Raw genomic sequence first — 17,296 nt, 5'->3', positions numbered from 1 at the left:
AATGCATGAAGGACCTGTTCCTGAGGATCGATAGTGAGCGGCCATCGCCCAGCCCTTGTCACCAGAATCCCGTTCTCAGAAGATATGGAATCACGAGGTAGTCCTTGTGAGTTCCAAGTCCGAATAGTATATGAGTCGGCCATTACTGTTATCAAGCTAATAACATGCAAGAAGTCATTAGAATAGGTACGAGTATAATACATATTTGACGAGGCTTAATTAGATGTTAGAAAGATAATATAATATAATCTACACTAATATTATAAAGAGGAAAACTTTGTTTGTTTGATTGTAATGAATGGGCTCATAGACTACTGGACCGATTTAAAAAATTCTTTCACCATTCGAAAGCTACATTATCCACGAGTAATATAGGCTATATTTAATTTTGAACAAAAATAGGGTTCCGTAAGATATTAAAGTTTTTCGGACACAAGGTGTAAAAAAGTTACTTATTTTGCGTACCCTGCCTAAACTGTTAAAGATAGAACCATAAAATGTTCTAAGTAATTATAGATCTTATAAATATCTACAAAAAAGTCCGCTACACACTATACCTATCTATGTCGTGTGAGGTACAATCACCATTTTTTTATTAAAAAATCTTGATTTTTTTTTGGACTACATTTAAACGCTTTTATTTTACTCATGCTACTAATCCTTATCAAAATAAGTTATTTAATCACTAAGTACAGTTAATGTAGATAATATTTGTTCTTTGAATGGTTAAAATTGGACGTTATTTCCTGAAGTTATAGCGAAATTAAAATATTACGATTTTTGCTGCACGGCCCGTTGCGAAGTACCAAGGGTTGCACTCTGGGACTCAACAACTAACATCCACAGAAAGAAAATCTGTTCAGTCTGCGGATAGTGACTGCTTCGTCGATGTTAGTGTCGGTGTCTGTGAATTGACCTAGGAATCGTTTTGTTTGCTGACCGTGTCTTTCTTGGGTAGGCTTTTTGCAGCGGTAACCGACATCCATGCGGGCGGAGCCGCGGGTATATAAAATATTCTCGCTTAATTACTTGGAATTATGAAGATGTCATAAGACAGAAAATCAAATAGGTAGTTTGAAGTAATAAACGCTTAAATGGCTCCTGATTGAGCGAAATTCAGTGTTCATTACGGGCTTTTGGAACCGGCGCTTTGTGTGAATATTTCAGTGTTCGGCTAGATCTTTCTATAAGTACTATAGGCACTCTATAGCAGCTCGCGGCCCGGGCCGAGCTCACTCCCACATGCGCATTTAGGGTGGCATCGTAAACAACATGCGCGTGCAACACTAGAGCGCTGAGCGTTGCATGGCAACAGGCATTCGTGTGCGTAAGGGTGCACAATCAAGGGGAACTTGTGAACCTTCAGATTAAATATACCTAGCTAGTAGCTACCTATTCAGGTATCTGTCGGACATGACAGCGCTATCTTAATGTGGACATGTTTAATTTCCCTTTTAATTTCATATTTAAATAAACGAGGCAGTTCAAAATAATTATAAATTCCAAATGAAACTGCTACACTGTCAGACGTGGTGATAGGTGATGAAAAGCGGTAAGAGAACCCAGTACGTGCGATATTCAGGAGAGCGCGGCAGTGTTGCGTAGATATCAACTGATATCAGTAAACACACACAACTGCCGTGACGTAATATTCCACTGGATCGTGTAGAGCAGATTTATATTTAGGACATTTGGTCATCGACGACCTTAAAATTCTCTAGACTGGGAGTGGAGAGTAGAGAATATGCCCTCCGGGCATATGAGAATCCACGTTTAAATTTTTTGCTGTTTTGAACGTTGGAATTTGTTTGGATGGTGTGAAAATCACATTCTTCAGTGTATGTACATCTTTGTACATGTCATGATTGAAGGCTGTGTATATTGCTAGGGCAGCAATCCATTTGGAGGATGGTAGCACCTTTCTTAACCTGCCCTCATTATATTCTGCATGGATACGGGAGAAATTTTCCTGTTTCGAAGCCGATTATGAAAAATAATTGTTTTGATTTAAAGTATTTTAAATATTTTATTGTATGCCATTAGGCGAGATTTTGTTTGATCAATTCTTGGTGTGAGTCTAATGTTACTTGTGAGATATTGTAAAAGGAAAGTATTAGTTTGTTAATATTTCTGTTTCTATCACTGTCGAAGTTTATCCCACCAAAAACATTCTGTAAAAAACTAGTCAACTCTCGATGGCGCAGCTTGTTTATCTCTAAAAAGTAATGATATCTAGTATATGTAAAACATCTATTATAATAGTTTTTATAGATTCCATTAAACCCTAACTGTACTAAACGGTCCACGTGAATGATAGTACAGCCGTGTTTGCTAGGCGTTTGACTTGGCGGGGTACTTCCGTGTCCCCAGATTATTTGTGCTATTTGATACGCGGAGTACATTGGTTTTTAATTATGACGAAGTAGCGTTGTATGCATAACCAGGTAGTGCGAGGAACGCAGATGTGAAAAGCTCAAAGTTATTGGCTTCCGTAAGCCAGATAAATTAAGAACTGATAAATTTTGTAGGGAGAATTTGCTTTAAAATTTAATATGCAAAGCCATCGTAGGAACAAAAAAGTTTCGTCTGGACTAAAAATAGGCTTCAAGAAGAATCAGATAAAATACATATTACTAATGCATACTCAAACGTGTCGGAGGCCGGAATTTCTAATTCTGTACATTGCTGTATCCATTTAACTTCAAGCTCTCGCCGGTAATGCGCGGGAAAAGCGCCGAAGTAAGCGATGCATCCGGAGGCAATTATAATATCACCCGTCGTACAATGCAGTTGATGCGTTGCGGCCTGTGGAGAGAATTAACAACACAAACTTAAACAACGATTAAAATAGAGTATCCTAAGTGATAATTAAAAAAAAATGCCTTTGCACGTGACACGTCTAGCCAAGTTCTAGAAGAGAAATGGCGAGCACCGTGCGTTGCTAGGGATGATGACTGGGTACCTCTTATGTAAAAATCGACTAAGCACCTTAATTAGGTTATTAAAGCAGTTGAGTATTCTTGATCAATTTCAATAATTGACTGTATAAATTGCTTTAAAGTTTACTAACTTGTGACCTAACGGTTTCGTAAAATACCTATTTGCGGGACTAAAGAAAAAGTACGTTTCCATTTTAAGCATACTGAAAAATAAATTTGTCATGTCAAGTATGCAAAACATATTTTTGAATTTTCCCTTTTTAAGATTGTGGGTGCGATTTCTCTCAAGATTTTTGTTCGAATTATAAAACTAGGCTTATATCACTGAAGTGCCTAGGGGCGGAATAAAGCCTACCCTTATGTCATATCAGAGGGTCGGCATCACCCAGTGCCCCTGATTCTCAAGTGCGCTCTAAGTTTTTATAGAAGCCTTCATAAGCATGATATAGCCTGCAAATTCAATTGCCCTTATGAAATATTTTAACCTATACTAATTACGGTTCCATACCCAAAAGGGTTAAAACGGAACTATCTTTTTGAACGCACGCTGTCGGTCTGTCCGTCCGTCGCCGTATCTCGTGAACCGTGATAGCTAAACTTTCAATTCTCACCGATGATTTGTTTCTATTTCCGTTATAACACCTAAAATAAAGATCGCGGTTAAGTATCAATTGTTGCAGTATTATATTTGTCACCTAACCGATTGGGATCTAACTCTTTCTTTTTAAAGCGTCGGTGTCTATTTAAAAGCGTTAAGCAATACGTTATAACTTGCCATTTGTAGGTATCTGTACTTATTAGTATTAAATAGGGTTTAGGATATGCAGGGACCTTTTTATATTTAAAAAATCTACCGTGCTAATTAATTTATTTCACGGGGGTTTCATGTGTGACTCACACTTATGCTTGAGCTACGCGGAGATCGAACCCGCGACACGTCGCGCAATGTGGCTTGAGCGCCGAGTGGTATGGTGATATGGTAGTAAGAGGTGCAGTAAAAAATGTTTAATACAGAATTCTTCTCATGCATTACAGTCGTGCTTTAGTTTGCCAGTAGCTTTATTTACCTTCACGCTGTCTTCCCAGCGTGTTTTCTCATCAGCCAAGGCTTGCGTCAGCCTTCCAGCTCGCGATAGACGAGCAGCGGCCAAGTCTACATCAGCCTGCAATCTTGTCCTTTCCTCTTCAACAATCTAGTAAAATAAATTACCACAACGATCCATACAATATTCATCATAGCATAATTAATACGTACAAGTACAGTACATTCAGAGTCTAGAAAATTAAAAGCCCTTTGAGTAACCGGTAACATTTACATTTGTGTACAAACATTAATATATCAGCCTTGACAGGATGGGAGCCGTATTGATTTAAGCCTCCCGCCCGGTGCTAGTGTGTAAGTTTATCTCGGGAGTGTGCAAATGTACAGATACTGCAGCATTGCATCTCACTCGTGCATAAATGACAAACTTTGAGTGAAGCAGACAGACGCTGTTGTCGATCATGGGTCGTCTCTCTATTGGTTGTTATTCAATGTGTTCATATGCTACTTGAGTAATTGGTTCCGTTTAAGCCCTAGATGTGTGAGTAGAGCACACATGTTGGTCGATGCCCGTGTTTCTGTAGTTATGTAGATTATTTTAACTTTATTAGTAAGTTACATACTCTTAGTTCATCCATCATTTTAGCAAGTTGAGCCTCTATGGCTTCTACTTCCTTTTGCTTTGCTCTGAGTACATGCATTACATGTTTTAATACCGCCGCAGCTTCTTTGTGCCTGTCAAATAACAATACGAAGAAATTAAACTTCACTTAAACACTAAAATAAACTTCAATTAGTTTTACTTCTATGTCTGTGCTACTAACAAATATTCTTTAAAAAAATAAAAATCTGTGCCTTGAAAGGAGTTCGGATATGAACAGTAACCTAAAACATGTAACAAAATAATCCGAAAGACATGTACCAATAAAATAATTACTTAACACAAACATTTATATATTTATACGCAATAATACGGATACACCTCTCCACACTTGCCCAAACAACCTGCGTATGTATTGGTGTTTATCGAATGAAGTTTAAATTTCGTTTTATGAAAGGGTGGGACCCCCAGACGCGTGGTGGTGGCGTACGTATTACAGTGCAGTGCGACGCGCGGCCGGTAACAGACGTGCGCCCTTGAACGAATAAATATCCTTAACTCTGGTTATAAACAGTGAGACCATAACAGTAACTTTACATTTTCAATATGGCAAGTGATCGGCCACTCGTACTAAACGAGTTATTAGCGTTCATTCAAACTGAAATTCACGAAATCGAAGAATATGTAATATTTGATGTTTGTCTTCAGTTTTTTAAGAAGGAAGAGATTGTTTTCGCAAGGAACCTTCTGTATGACTATCTCCATATAGACACTTATGTGCCGCCTTTCATTGTGGACAAAAAAGGCGAATCGAGCCTCCAGAACATAATAGATTGTTTGAGGGACCATGATTCTGGAGATCTGCCAATTTATGTGGCCAACAACTGGAGCAAATTACCCGCAATGATAGTCCATCAACGAATTATAAGAAAAGTTTTATCTGAGGTGTCTTTTCTTAGGAGGGAAATTGCTAAGCTACATAATGAGATGAGATGTCAGAGGAAGCGCCGCTGCCCTTGCAGCATCTGCTCGTCCGCTCCGGGAGGTGATTTAGTGTCATCACTGGCACCTCTCGTGGGCCTATCCGGCTTCGCGGCCGCTGTCAAGACTCCACACGCCGAGGCCGGCCCATCCACCGAAACCAGACCGCCGACTGTCGCTGTGCCGCCCAATAACTCAATGCCTTCTGTCATTACACCGGCCGCCGAAGAAGCTACATCGTCGGAGGACACAATACAATTCGGTGAATCGGCGTCCGCCGATGCAGTCCCGCCAGCCGAGGCATCGACTTCAGGAGTGGCTGTGCTGACTGTTAAATCTGAGCTGCACTTTGTTACCGCGCAGCCCACCCTGCCCGCAGTAGGCGAAACAAAAATCTTCATCACTGTACATTCGCCCAAGAGCGTTGATGAAAATCCAACTGCGACCGTCGTCACAATGATTGGCAGCGCAGAACCAATCACTCTCGCCGATATTAACTTGCCAAGCATTGCTTTAGCCTTCGAAGGCGATATTTTTGGTCGTTTGGCTCGTCCCGCAGTGGACGTAGAAAATGAAGACGATGATAATGATTACACATACGCCGGGTCCTCTTCAAACTCCCATGAGGATGACATAGCAGCTGATATTGAGACCAGGCTGATGGAAGGGCCGCGCGGCAAGAAGTTGGCGGCCCGCAAACGTAAACAAAACCGCAAGGCCCGTGCTGCCGCTAAGAAAAAAGCCGCCGCTGCCAAGCTTCAGAAACAACGTGGTGGTCGTCAGTAAATCTGACCTCGTACACCGACATCGCACAATTTTGCTGTTTACATTATATATAACCTCTATACTTATGGGTACTCACTTACTGTTAACTTAACCTGTCATACAAGTAAACACTGTTTTCTATGTATTAATGTGATCCCAAAGTCTGTTATTATGCATAGACACTGTTAGAGTGTCTGTGTATTTTAGTTTTTGTAAACTTTACATGTCTATATAACATTTATGATATTGTCATATGAGAAGATGTGATTTGATACAGGGTCGAATTAAAGTAGGCCTAGTATGGGAACGGAAAAGATCAGGGAAGGTATTTATTAGGTATGTTATGAGACGGTTGACAATATAACATTGTATAAGGCGCGACTGATGTCGTTATTTAACTATAAACTTATGTGTAATTCAGGCCAAATACCTGTTTCTGATCAATTTAAGGTATTTTGTATCACTTGTACTAGTCAGTAAGAAAAAAAAAACCAAAAAAAAAACCTAGGATACAGCCGATTGAATATGTCTTAATGTTTTAGTGCTATAATATCAATTTAAACAAATTTTAACCAATCATGTAATCAATTTAAGTATCTAACTCATTATAATCAAGTAAACAGCGTGCTTCAGTAATAAATGAATGTGTTTCGATGTAGTAAAAACAAATCAAAATGTATGGTGTGACAATTTTCGGTGTACTAGTAAGTAAGATTCTTACAATTAATACCTTTATAATGTTTAACCCGTAGGATCGAGCCGATCGAATGTATGTTTAATTGTTTAGTAGTAATATAATCATAATGTATTCATTCATAATATCAATAATTATAATCATTCCGTATTTAAGTATTTAAGGTTTCTCAATCATTCATTCACTCAAATCATTGTAATCGCATATTAAGTACTTCATCAATGTATGTGTATCGATGTAATAAAAAATAAATAAAATCACAATGATGTTTCATAAAGCTGGAAACGGCTTTCCTCCGCAAATCCTTTAAAACTGCACCTTAGAAGGCGTCTATAGCAGACACAAAAAAAAACATTTCTACTAAAATTAATATTTTTAACCGTAAAAACTACCGTATAATTAAAACCATGTTTAAAAGTCCATTAAAATAACATGGCATTAGCGGTACCAATAATACACAAACAATAACAGATTAACTTAATAAGAAAAGTTAACTCACTTTATTATTTTGGGTTCTACAACCCTGAATACTTTGGCGTACATGTCAATGGCTTGCACCCACAGCACCATCGATCTGCACACCTATAGAACGAATAATATATAAGTAACCATGTAAGAAAAGCGGATTATATAGTATATTCAAGATTCAATGAACTCGAATCGCATAAAGGGTCCGTCCGTGAGACGATAAACTAAACTGAAAATAAATCAAATAACGACTTACATACTTAAAAAAAACCTTTTTATCGAATCTAATCTACAAGTAAAAGCATTACTATCTAGCTTAGTCAAAGTTCCATATCAACTTATCAAAAGAAGGCACTAACATACTTAAATTAAATATGTGTCTAAAGCAAATTGATCTTGCTTTGCTTAAAAAATGTACCCAGGTGAATATCGTCCTTACCTTTGAAACTTTAACGACAGTGTCTGGATTGAAATCCTTGTGAGTGAGGTACACTTTGAGTTTCTTTAGCGTCGCGTCTGGTATGTGATCCTTGTCATATTCTTCAAGTTTTCCGATGAAATTGACATCTGCTAAAAGTTTCTTTGTCGAATCCCAATCAGGTCTAGTAAAAGAATAAATATTTTGTCAATCAGTGTCTTAAATGTAGCTATAGAGTGAAAGTTCTGAGTTCAAAAGAATGTTAGATTTTAGTTTTTATTCTTTTTCGCGTTTATTGTAATTGTAGATATTTGTCCAAACGTCTGTTTCGAATGCCTTTTGAAATTGAGATTTTTGATTGACGTTATTCCTACATATGTCGGAGCTTTTGCCATTTTAATACAAAGAACCAAGGCTTGTTTTAAAAACAAGTCATTGATTTCAAGTCCTCCAAGTTTTAAATTCTTATATCAAGATGTCCCATGGATGAGTTGCATTGACTTCTATTGAAAAATGTATAAAAAATAAAGGAGTACACTCTTAAGTAGGTATGTTGTAATTTAATAAGAAGCCTTTCTCCTACAACTTTTTACAATGAAATTCAAAATGAACAAATCGCGTTTATGAGTTTCCGGAAACCTTAAAGGTTAAAGATGGTGGAACAAGTGTTCCGGAGTTTCGTTTCGTCATTTTGGCGAAATTTTACCCGATTTAACAATTTGGATCGAAAACATGAAAGTGCTAGTAAAATACATTTGTATTTTAGGCCCTTGTTATCTTACAAACGTGATATTATTTATACTTTACATCAATAACGATGTATTTTCTTTTCCTAAGCAAATCATACAAGTTTTAAAGTACGTTACAAAAGATTTGTTGGATACTAACTTGACATTAAACAATATGCATATGGGTTCCATAACGAAGCGCACCAGCGTGGGCGGCTTCTGAAAGGCTTTCAATTCGTTAATATCCGCCTTGTTGAGAGCTTTTAGGGCAGCCTGAGCGGCGTCCATCGCAGGCATCGCTTGTGCCAGGTCCGCCTTCGCTTCATCCGCTATTTGCCGAACTTCCTCTGCTTTGATCTAATGATAAACATCTAGTTTAAGAACGGTTGCTTCCAGGCAGACATAATAATTCATACCCACGTTCCTGTTGCCATCCGCTCGAGTAGCACTTTACGGCACGAGGCAAGAATTATGTTAAAATAGGAACAAGAGGATTAATATTTGAAAACACTTGAGAAAAATGAATTCGTAAAATCAAATGGATTTTTTTAATGGCAAATTAGGACGTTATTTTCCTTCTATCGCATAGAAACAACGAGGCTGAATATATCAGTATCGAGTACCTTTTATGTATTATTTTATTGATCGTGGAGTTTTTGTGTACATACCTTCGCGGCCGCTTCGTCTTTCATGACCGCGTATTTGACTTGGTCAGCTGCCTTCTGCTCTACTTTGAGTTTTGCGACCAGTGCATGACCTTCCTCTGCTTTCTTTGCGAGGATTGGCTCCATTTCACGAACCTGATTTTCCATTACTCCCACTACGTCGTAGGTTTCGTATAGTTTCTACAAATGTTGAAAAGAATACACTTCGTCATTAAATTTAAATTTTAATAATTAGAGAGAGTCAGTATATTTGCCTAGACTTCTTGACGGGCCTATTGGTATAGTGGTTTGTGGCTCTAACTGCTATACTGTGGGTTGTGGTCCCCACCTTGGATAAATGCAAGTGTGCTGAGCAAGGTCATTTGTTCTGTGGCTAAGTGCAAGTTAACTACATATAATTATGTATGTGTTTAGAAATATGTATGTTTATCAATTGTGTACTTCTCATAATACAAGCTATGCTTAGTTTGAAACTGGATGGTGTTGTGTCAAAGTTGTGGAATAAACTTTCAATGAATATAAATTTAATCAGCAATAGGTGCTGAAGAGGAATGTTTGTGTGAAAGAAATCTACACATGTTTATTACTCGTAAGTCGATAAATTCAAGTCAGCACATTTATGTAGGTACAGGCCATACAGGCATACTATAAAGAGAAAAAACGTTATATTATTTATGTGTATTGAATTATTTGGCTCTAAGTACTGAATCTCGAATAAACAGTTTAAAAGTATTTTTAATATCTACTGTACTTGCTATGAACAAAGGCTACTTAACGTCATAACTCGCTATGACGAAAAGATGAGGAGAAAATATAAAATATCGCAAATTCCCCACTTGAAAGCTTAAGTAGTGCGCGTCTGCTCTTTGTAAAAAGACTAAAAGAAAAGTTCGCGACAGGGCTATAACCCTTTTGTAGTAGCAAAATGTGTTCTTAAATAATGGGTAACATCTATATATTGGCGATGGTGTTTTCTAAACCACGCTTCATCTTTAATTTCATCTTTAATTTTATTTATTGTTTACAAGTACGATTATATTATCAGCATTATATCAATCGTTGGAGACAGAGATAGATCTCAAAACAAAACGCCATAATCTACGAGTAGCTAAATTAAAATTAACGGCGCTTCCTGACAGCAAAATAGTAGCAACTAAAACGTAACTGTTTTGTGTGCTACGACGTAGGCATTATCTCAGATGTAGCGCCGACATAAAAAAATCGCTTTACTTTTTCCTTACAACTGTTTTGTTACAAGTGAGAGCTGAGCCTATATCTTGGAGTGTATTAATTACTATTGGTGGTGGAAAAAGGGAACGTAAAGATAATAAGTAAACTTTGCTACCGTTTATTAATTCGAGGGACATACCGAATACACGACTGACAAGTTTCAAACTCAAATTGCCTCCATTCATACACAATTTACGGCCTACTGTTCGGTTGCAATTCCGCTGCAATTGTCATCTAGTTTGCATACATGAATGGTAGCTCGCCGCAGTATTTGATAGTATCAAGCGACCTTTATACTTTTATATTAGAAGTAAAAGGTTGTTTAATCCAGAATAGTGATTTTGAGATTTCGACTTAATGCTAAGGATGATTCAGTCGAAGTTTCCTAAACGTATCTTTTATTTTCCTCATATAGAAAGCTTGTAGGTCGAAACAGGAGGGTAGTATTTCGTACCGCATGCGATTTACCCTTGTCCTTGAAAAACGAACCCCTCTGTTATACATTCCTCTGATCATGTTTTGCGTACCTCTTAATCATTATTCCGTAGTTATTAGCCCCGCAATGTGTGTTGAGGCTATTGTAATGGGACTTTTATTGTTTTTTGTTAACGTGAGACTTACACCTACATGATATGAATTTTGAAGACAAATTTTGGGGAAATATAAACGTTCGCGTAACTTTAAAAAATGTCCCAATTGTAAAGTCTTAAGGCGTAACCTCACGGTCGCTCGTCGCTCGCGATCTGATCACGCGACCCCATTTTTAAATTTCCCGCGTCTCGAAAAATCTACAAAATATGGTCGCAGGAATGGTAGCGAAAAAGCTGAAAATGTTGAGCTACGGCCTTTGCAGTCGCTCGTTTGCCGCGACAAATCTCGTAATGTGATATGTAGTGATAAAGCTCAGAATGTTCAACTTTGTCGCTGGTAAAAAAGATCATAGGTAATTAACACACTATAGAATAGAGAAAAGAAAAAAATAAGCGATCGAGACAAGTCGATGTAAATTATATAAAAGTGGTGCTGCAAACGGTCCCTAAATTAATTCCCGTAAATAATGGAGTCGGAGAAGGTAAATAGTTTAAGACATTTCATAAAATATTAGTAAAGTATGGACACAATGTATTTTTAAACCATAATTTTGTTTCTTCATTGTACAGTTTTATGAAGTTTAACATGTACCTATGTAACTTTAAAAATAAAATATAAAATAAAATTTTTTTTTTTTTTAAATCACACTTGTTTCTACATAATAACCAGTTCACAAGTAGATTATAGATATAAATGTTTTGTTTTTCGGGAAATTTAAAATGGAGTCGCTCGACCAGATTGTCGCTGCAAACGAGCGCCGATCGACTCCATGAAGCAGCGACTTTTCGAGTCGCGGGAAATTTAAAAATGGGGTCACGTGATCGGATTTGTCGCTATAAACGAGCGACGAGCGATTGTGTGCGGTTACGCCTTTAGAGAACTGTCTTTTTTTCAAGAACGCGATACTACTATAATACGTTACGTTCAAATTTTTTTTGACCTGTAATCCACAGGAGATTCTGTCTCTGCCCCTGATGATCTGTTGCTGTTTCTTGTCCAACAACATCATGTACAGCTTCAACAAGTCCAAGTAACTGCTCGGGGTTGTGTAGAAGTATCGCCTCATCTCTTGGTAAAGTCGATCTGTCATGACATCCACGTCCTAAGAACATTCAAATACAAATTGTTCACAGTATAATGGACACGAATTTACACGTGCCGTCTGATATAATAAAATATGCAAAATTATAATGTGAAACGGAGCTGCAAAACACAATATACGTTGAAACATAGAATAAAAGCCTTAAGACGTAAACACTTAAGAGAGGATTTTCCAGGATTTTCTATTTCCAAATTTTATTAACGAAGAGAAATAACATAAGAGGATTTAAATTGTTTTTCTGAAATGATCTCTTAATGTTTTTGTTTTGACTATCTTGTAGATATTTTTCTGATTTCTCATTTCTTAGACTTGTTAGGGAAGATATCATTTTACCATAACAGCTAATGGGTCGCCCACGTTGCCCTGGTTGTATTGTCTGCTAACGGCGTCAGTACACCTCCAGACTTTCAAAGGAATTCTGAAGACGCTTTTAACATGCACCTTTGCTAGTGGGCGGCTAACAAGAAGATTTCATAAGGCCGTACTAAGAACGTAAGATGTTTGTCTTTGCATTTTTCAGGAGGAAAATTTAATTCTTTCACGTTTGTTCAGAGCACTTTACCTGATGCATGGTGACGCAAATGGAAGAAATCTGTTCAATAATATGCTTGTTGCCGAGCGGCTGTAAGCATTGCTGTGCCACGGAGAGCAAAGCTTCCGGCGGCCATTTAGTGAACCAATCTATTGTGCAACAATTGACCAATGACGGGAACATTCGACAGCGGCGTCTATAGAACATAAAAAAGTGATGGATTATTTTATGTCTATGTAAAAACAATCTGATTCCCTAACGAGTTATGCATTGGTTTTGTGTAGCTTGTCGATAGAGGATTCCAAAAGTAATATAAAAATAATCTAGCTCATATCAGGTATTTCAGCGATATCAAACACGCTTATTTAAATACCTTGAATTGTTTATGAATATGGCGTAGAGGTAAATAAATACAGGAGAACCTTGTATATTGAGGTCTTGATTTGCGTCATAGCAATCATAATAAATATAGTGCGTGTGGGGAGCTGCATAGGGTGGTTGGAGTATGGGGTTAAGGGGGTGCGTTGCACGGCGCAGCCGTAGGCTCCGCCTGCAAACTGACCCGTAACGAGCTCTATCGATTCGTAAAATGGCCGGGCTGCATTTGGAACCGCCATCATAGGCCTTGTCATTATTTAAAAAATTTCACTTTTCTCAACTTACTCTCGTCAAGTATAGATAACGATACTATTCAACTTCCGCTGACCGTAAACGAGAGCGTGCCAGAACTTTTGAGTTGGCACCCTCCCAAGTCACGTGGACAGGGTTAAGGTTAAGGGGTCGCCAAGAGGAAAGGGGCGAAGAAAGTATTCAATAAAGAACAGTTAAAGCGAGTACGGAACTCGTACAATTAATTTGTTTTATTGTTTACGCGAGTACTAAAGCATGTCTTGATAAATTAAATTAAATTGCTTGCTACACGTTTTCAAAGTAGCAGTCTTTATAAAAGTCAGCTTTGTGCATCAAAGCAGTCTACTTTAATAAAACTGTTAGCTTTGATGCGATGCAAAAGAACGGATATCAGGGAAACACGATTATATCATGCCGGGAAGTGCTCTACAGCGTCCTTCTCAAAGTACCGAGCACTTATGCGAAACAATATTAACGTTGATGCACTAACAGCGTTACCCGTAACGTGTTTTATATGAATATTGAATTATTGGTTTTACATTATATCAGCCCAGACCAGGGACCGGCCGGATACTCATTGAAAGGGTTTTTGAAGGGGTTTTTTTAAGCGCTTCAAGAAAAAACCCTATGACAAATGTTACACCTTCGAACGGATTACTGTAACCCTGTTCCGAACAGGTTACCCTTTACTACCCTGTAACACTGTAACAGGGTAACCCACTCCAACCTAAGACAATGCAATATGCACTGTTTATCATAGACATTAGTTTGAAAATAGTATAACCACGAGCGCACGTGACATCTTACCGCCCAGCGGCGCCATTGTTGCATTTACCGAGCGACTTGTAAACATGGAATAAAAATCATTGTGGATATGATCTTACAGTTTAATTTTGCTTGTCGCACTTTTCAAACGTTGTGATATATATTTTTCGTGTCTATACTTGTAGACCAGGGTCGATAATTTTTAAAACCAAAAAAAAAAATAGTAGGATGAAACCCATTAGAAAAGGAGGGGAATATTATAAAAATGAAAAGAAAAATAATTTACGGGTGATCTGAGGTCGGGAAGGGGGTGGGAGTGACGTTTGAAGAGTAAAAAACGGTTTTTATCGATTTCCGGCAAAACTAAAATTCGTATCGAAAAAAGTCAAATGGCAAAGTTCTAAAAGAAAAAGATCTAAAACTTTTGTTTACATTTTTTTCACATAACCTCAAAATTTATGTGAAAAATCCAAAAAACCAAGATTGTGGTTTTTTATTTTTATCTTTTACAAAAATTTGTTTTTGTAACGAAATTTGGTGAAATCTTACTTTTTTGTGTCCCAAATACGCTGTAATTTATTTGATTAAAAATATTTATTTTTTCACCTTATTTTGAATTAATATAAAAAAATATAAAAAAAAATTTTCAATCGAAAATTCACCCGTCAAATCTTCTCAGAAAATGAAAAAAATGAAAAAAAACTTGTATTCGATTTTTTTTAAAATTATTATAAATAATTTCATCTAAAAAATTTGATCTCATTTTGTGTTAAATAGACCAATAATCGAGGAAGGTTTTAGGCTAGGTGCAACTAATAGGAGCGAAGATTTAATGGAAAATGTGGCAAATACGGGGAAAAATATTAATCTTCGAGGGCTTTCGTTCAAAAATTCCTAACTTATATCTTCTAACCACGCGGACAAAGTTGCGGGCAACAGCTAGTTACCTATATGACGTTTCGCGCGTAGGTAGTTTGTCCGAGAGGCGCGAGTCGCGGCGCGACGCGTCGGCGATAGAAGAAAATCAGCTGTAGTCTTAGTAAAGCAATGAGGGGCCGCTAGGGTGCAAGTATGCAGCTCAACTTGAGCTGCTCAAGTTTAGTGGGTAATTCAGGGTAACACGAATAAAAGCCTTTCGTGAAGGTAACCACTTCAAAGGGTTAAGTTATTGAAGGGGTTAACCCCTTCACGTGGTTACCATAATGAAGGTGTTAACCATTTCGCTGGGTTTCGAGGATGTAACTCGAACAAAAGGTAACACTGCGATATGAGTTACCCCGTGTACGGGTTACCCTGTCAAACGGCTTAACTCTAAAGTGGGGTTGTCCGGTCCCTGGCCCAGACTGACGTTCAGACACATACTTTGATCGTCGATCGTCGTTATAATACTGTTATAATAGGGATGACGACACTTTATTTGCCAAAAATATGAGTATAAATTTTCCTTTACTTGTTACCATAATTCTGTTTTGTTTGGGAATCGTTGTCTTACCTAAATGCTTCTCCAACGGGACTCATACATATACAAAGGTGCAGTTTTCCTCGCACTCGGTTTATGAAGAAATAATAGACTCCGTCGCGGTCCGCCGGGTTGATACCAAATTTGGCTGCTTCGTTGCGGCATCCATTCTGCACAGCCTCGTAGGTATCACCGTCAAATAAGTTCGGGACCTCACCTGGACAAAATGTTTTTTTTTCTAAAGTATGATTAAATAACGTAGGTAAGTCTTGTATTTAAAAGTATTTATTTTATGTAAAAGCTGAAAAAACATATTTTTAATTGTGCTCTTAGTGTAGTCGGATAAATTAGATTAAGTTTTAAGTAAGTTTTCTCGTTTACAAATAAGCACGTGACATTGCCCTATACTCCAATATTTTTTGTTTAAAGTTGTTCTAAATTACGCTTAATATATATCGACGTTGTATCAATAAGATCATTTTAGGAAATGGATCGCAACTCAGACCCTTTAGACGGCATGTCTCAATTGTCTCAAGTGTAGTCGAGTGGCGTAGCAGTTGAGTTGCTACGTCTAGCTAGTTGCTAACGAGTATAGGGCAGGAAGGCGGGATTCAAACTAGCACCTAGTTTGAATCCCGCTTTCGATAATCCGCTGTATTTTGTTTTGACTGAATACTTTTTTAAGTTATATATTATAGTTTAGTGTGAGTATATGTATAATTTTACTTATTTATAATTTTATTGCATATATATGAGTATATGTATAATTTATTTTCTTTTCGTATGGTTGATATCCAACCTGATGTCAGAGCTTTTAAACCGCCCGTAGACCCCTGACGAGGCTTTGGAAAATTATTTTATGTACTGGTTTGATCACGGTCTTTTCCTTAACCGGATAAGTAAACGAAATCTTGACTTTTTAACACGCATTTGAATGCAAAAAGAGGTACATGACTGTCGTGATTTGAACTGAGTCTTAAGTAACATGCTACTAGTTGACTACTCATGATGAAAATCTAAGTTTTAGTTAAGATTTAGATCAGTGACGTCATCAAGTTATACAGGACCTATAGGTAGTATAAACTCCTTCATATTGAACCTCATATCAGGCTGAACACATTTGTCTCGGAACTAGAGACGGCAATTTGTAACTTTCATGGCTCCCCACATTGATATATCGGCTGTACAAACAGGAACCAAACTCAATAGACACGGAGATTGTTAATCAGTAACTTAATATTGATAGACTCTAACTGAAGGATATAGGATATATGTATATAACGGAATATTATAAACGCGATAGTTTGTATGTCTGGATTCTGGATGTTTGTTACACTTTCACTCAAAGACTAGAAGCACGGATTGAGACGAAATTTAATAAACAGATACTTGATTAAGTTTTATATATAACCCGAATCAACACATAGAATTGTTTGAATACATATTTCTTGTTCCCATGTGATCATTTTCGATTCGCAGCGAGCGGGCCCGCTAGCAACAGCTAGTACTCATATAATGGTGTATGAATCTGTCTCTATTACCTACAGATATACTCATTGGTATATTGTTAGTCCACGAGGGAGCGCGAGGGTGTGTAGTGACTGAGAGGTACCATAAATGCCCCTATGAAAGTTTTGGATTGCGAGTTTTGGTTGTTTTTGAGGTATTATATAGGCTCGTTCGTTA

The 17,296-nt window shown here is 37.5% G+C and overlaps 1 protein-coding gene across 1 annotated transcript in view; it reads right to left on the bottom strand.

Annotated features, from left to right (window-relative positions):
• Positions 1-17,296, bottom strand: part of LOC113495978 (dynein heavy chain 6, axonemal) — a 58,930-nt gene that overhangs the window by 14,739 nt on the left and 26,895 nt on the right. Inside the window, exons 41-51 of the mRNA XM_026875006.1 lie at positions 15,644-15,827; positions 12,787-12,952; positions 12,063-12,224; positions 9,305-9,481; positions 8,797-8,993; positions 7,930-8,092; positions 7,522-7,604; positions 4,605-4,716; positions 4,007-4,132; positions 2,645-2,805; positions 15-156 (exon numbers count right to left, since the gene is read on the bottom strand). Of these exons, the coding sequence (XP_026730807.1) occupies positions 15-156; positions 2,645-2,805; positions 4,007-4,132; positions 4,605-4,716; positions 7,522-7,604; positions 7,930-8,092; positions 8,797-8,993; positions 9,305-9,481; positions 12,063-12,224; positions 12,787-12,952; positions 15,644-15,827 (1,673 nt within the window). The remainder of the gene's footprint in view (positions 1-14; positions 157-2,644; positions 2,806-4,006; positions 4,133-4,604; positions 4,717-7,521; positions 7,605-7,929; positions 8,093-8,796; positions 8,994-9,304; positions 9,482-12,062; positions 12,225-12,786; positions 12,953-15,643; positions 15,828-17,296) is intronic.

Source organism: Trichoplusia ni, chromosome 7 (assembly GCF_003590095.1).
Source record: "Trichoplusia ni isolate ovarian cell line Hi5 chromosome 7, tn1, whole genome shotgun sequence".
NCBI classification, from domain to species: domain Eukaryota; kingdom Metazoa; phylum Arthropoda; class Insecta; order Lepidoptera; family Noctuidae; genus Trichoplusia; species Trichoplusia ni.
This window is presented reverse-complemented; position numbering and strand designations above follow the sequence as displayed.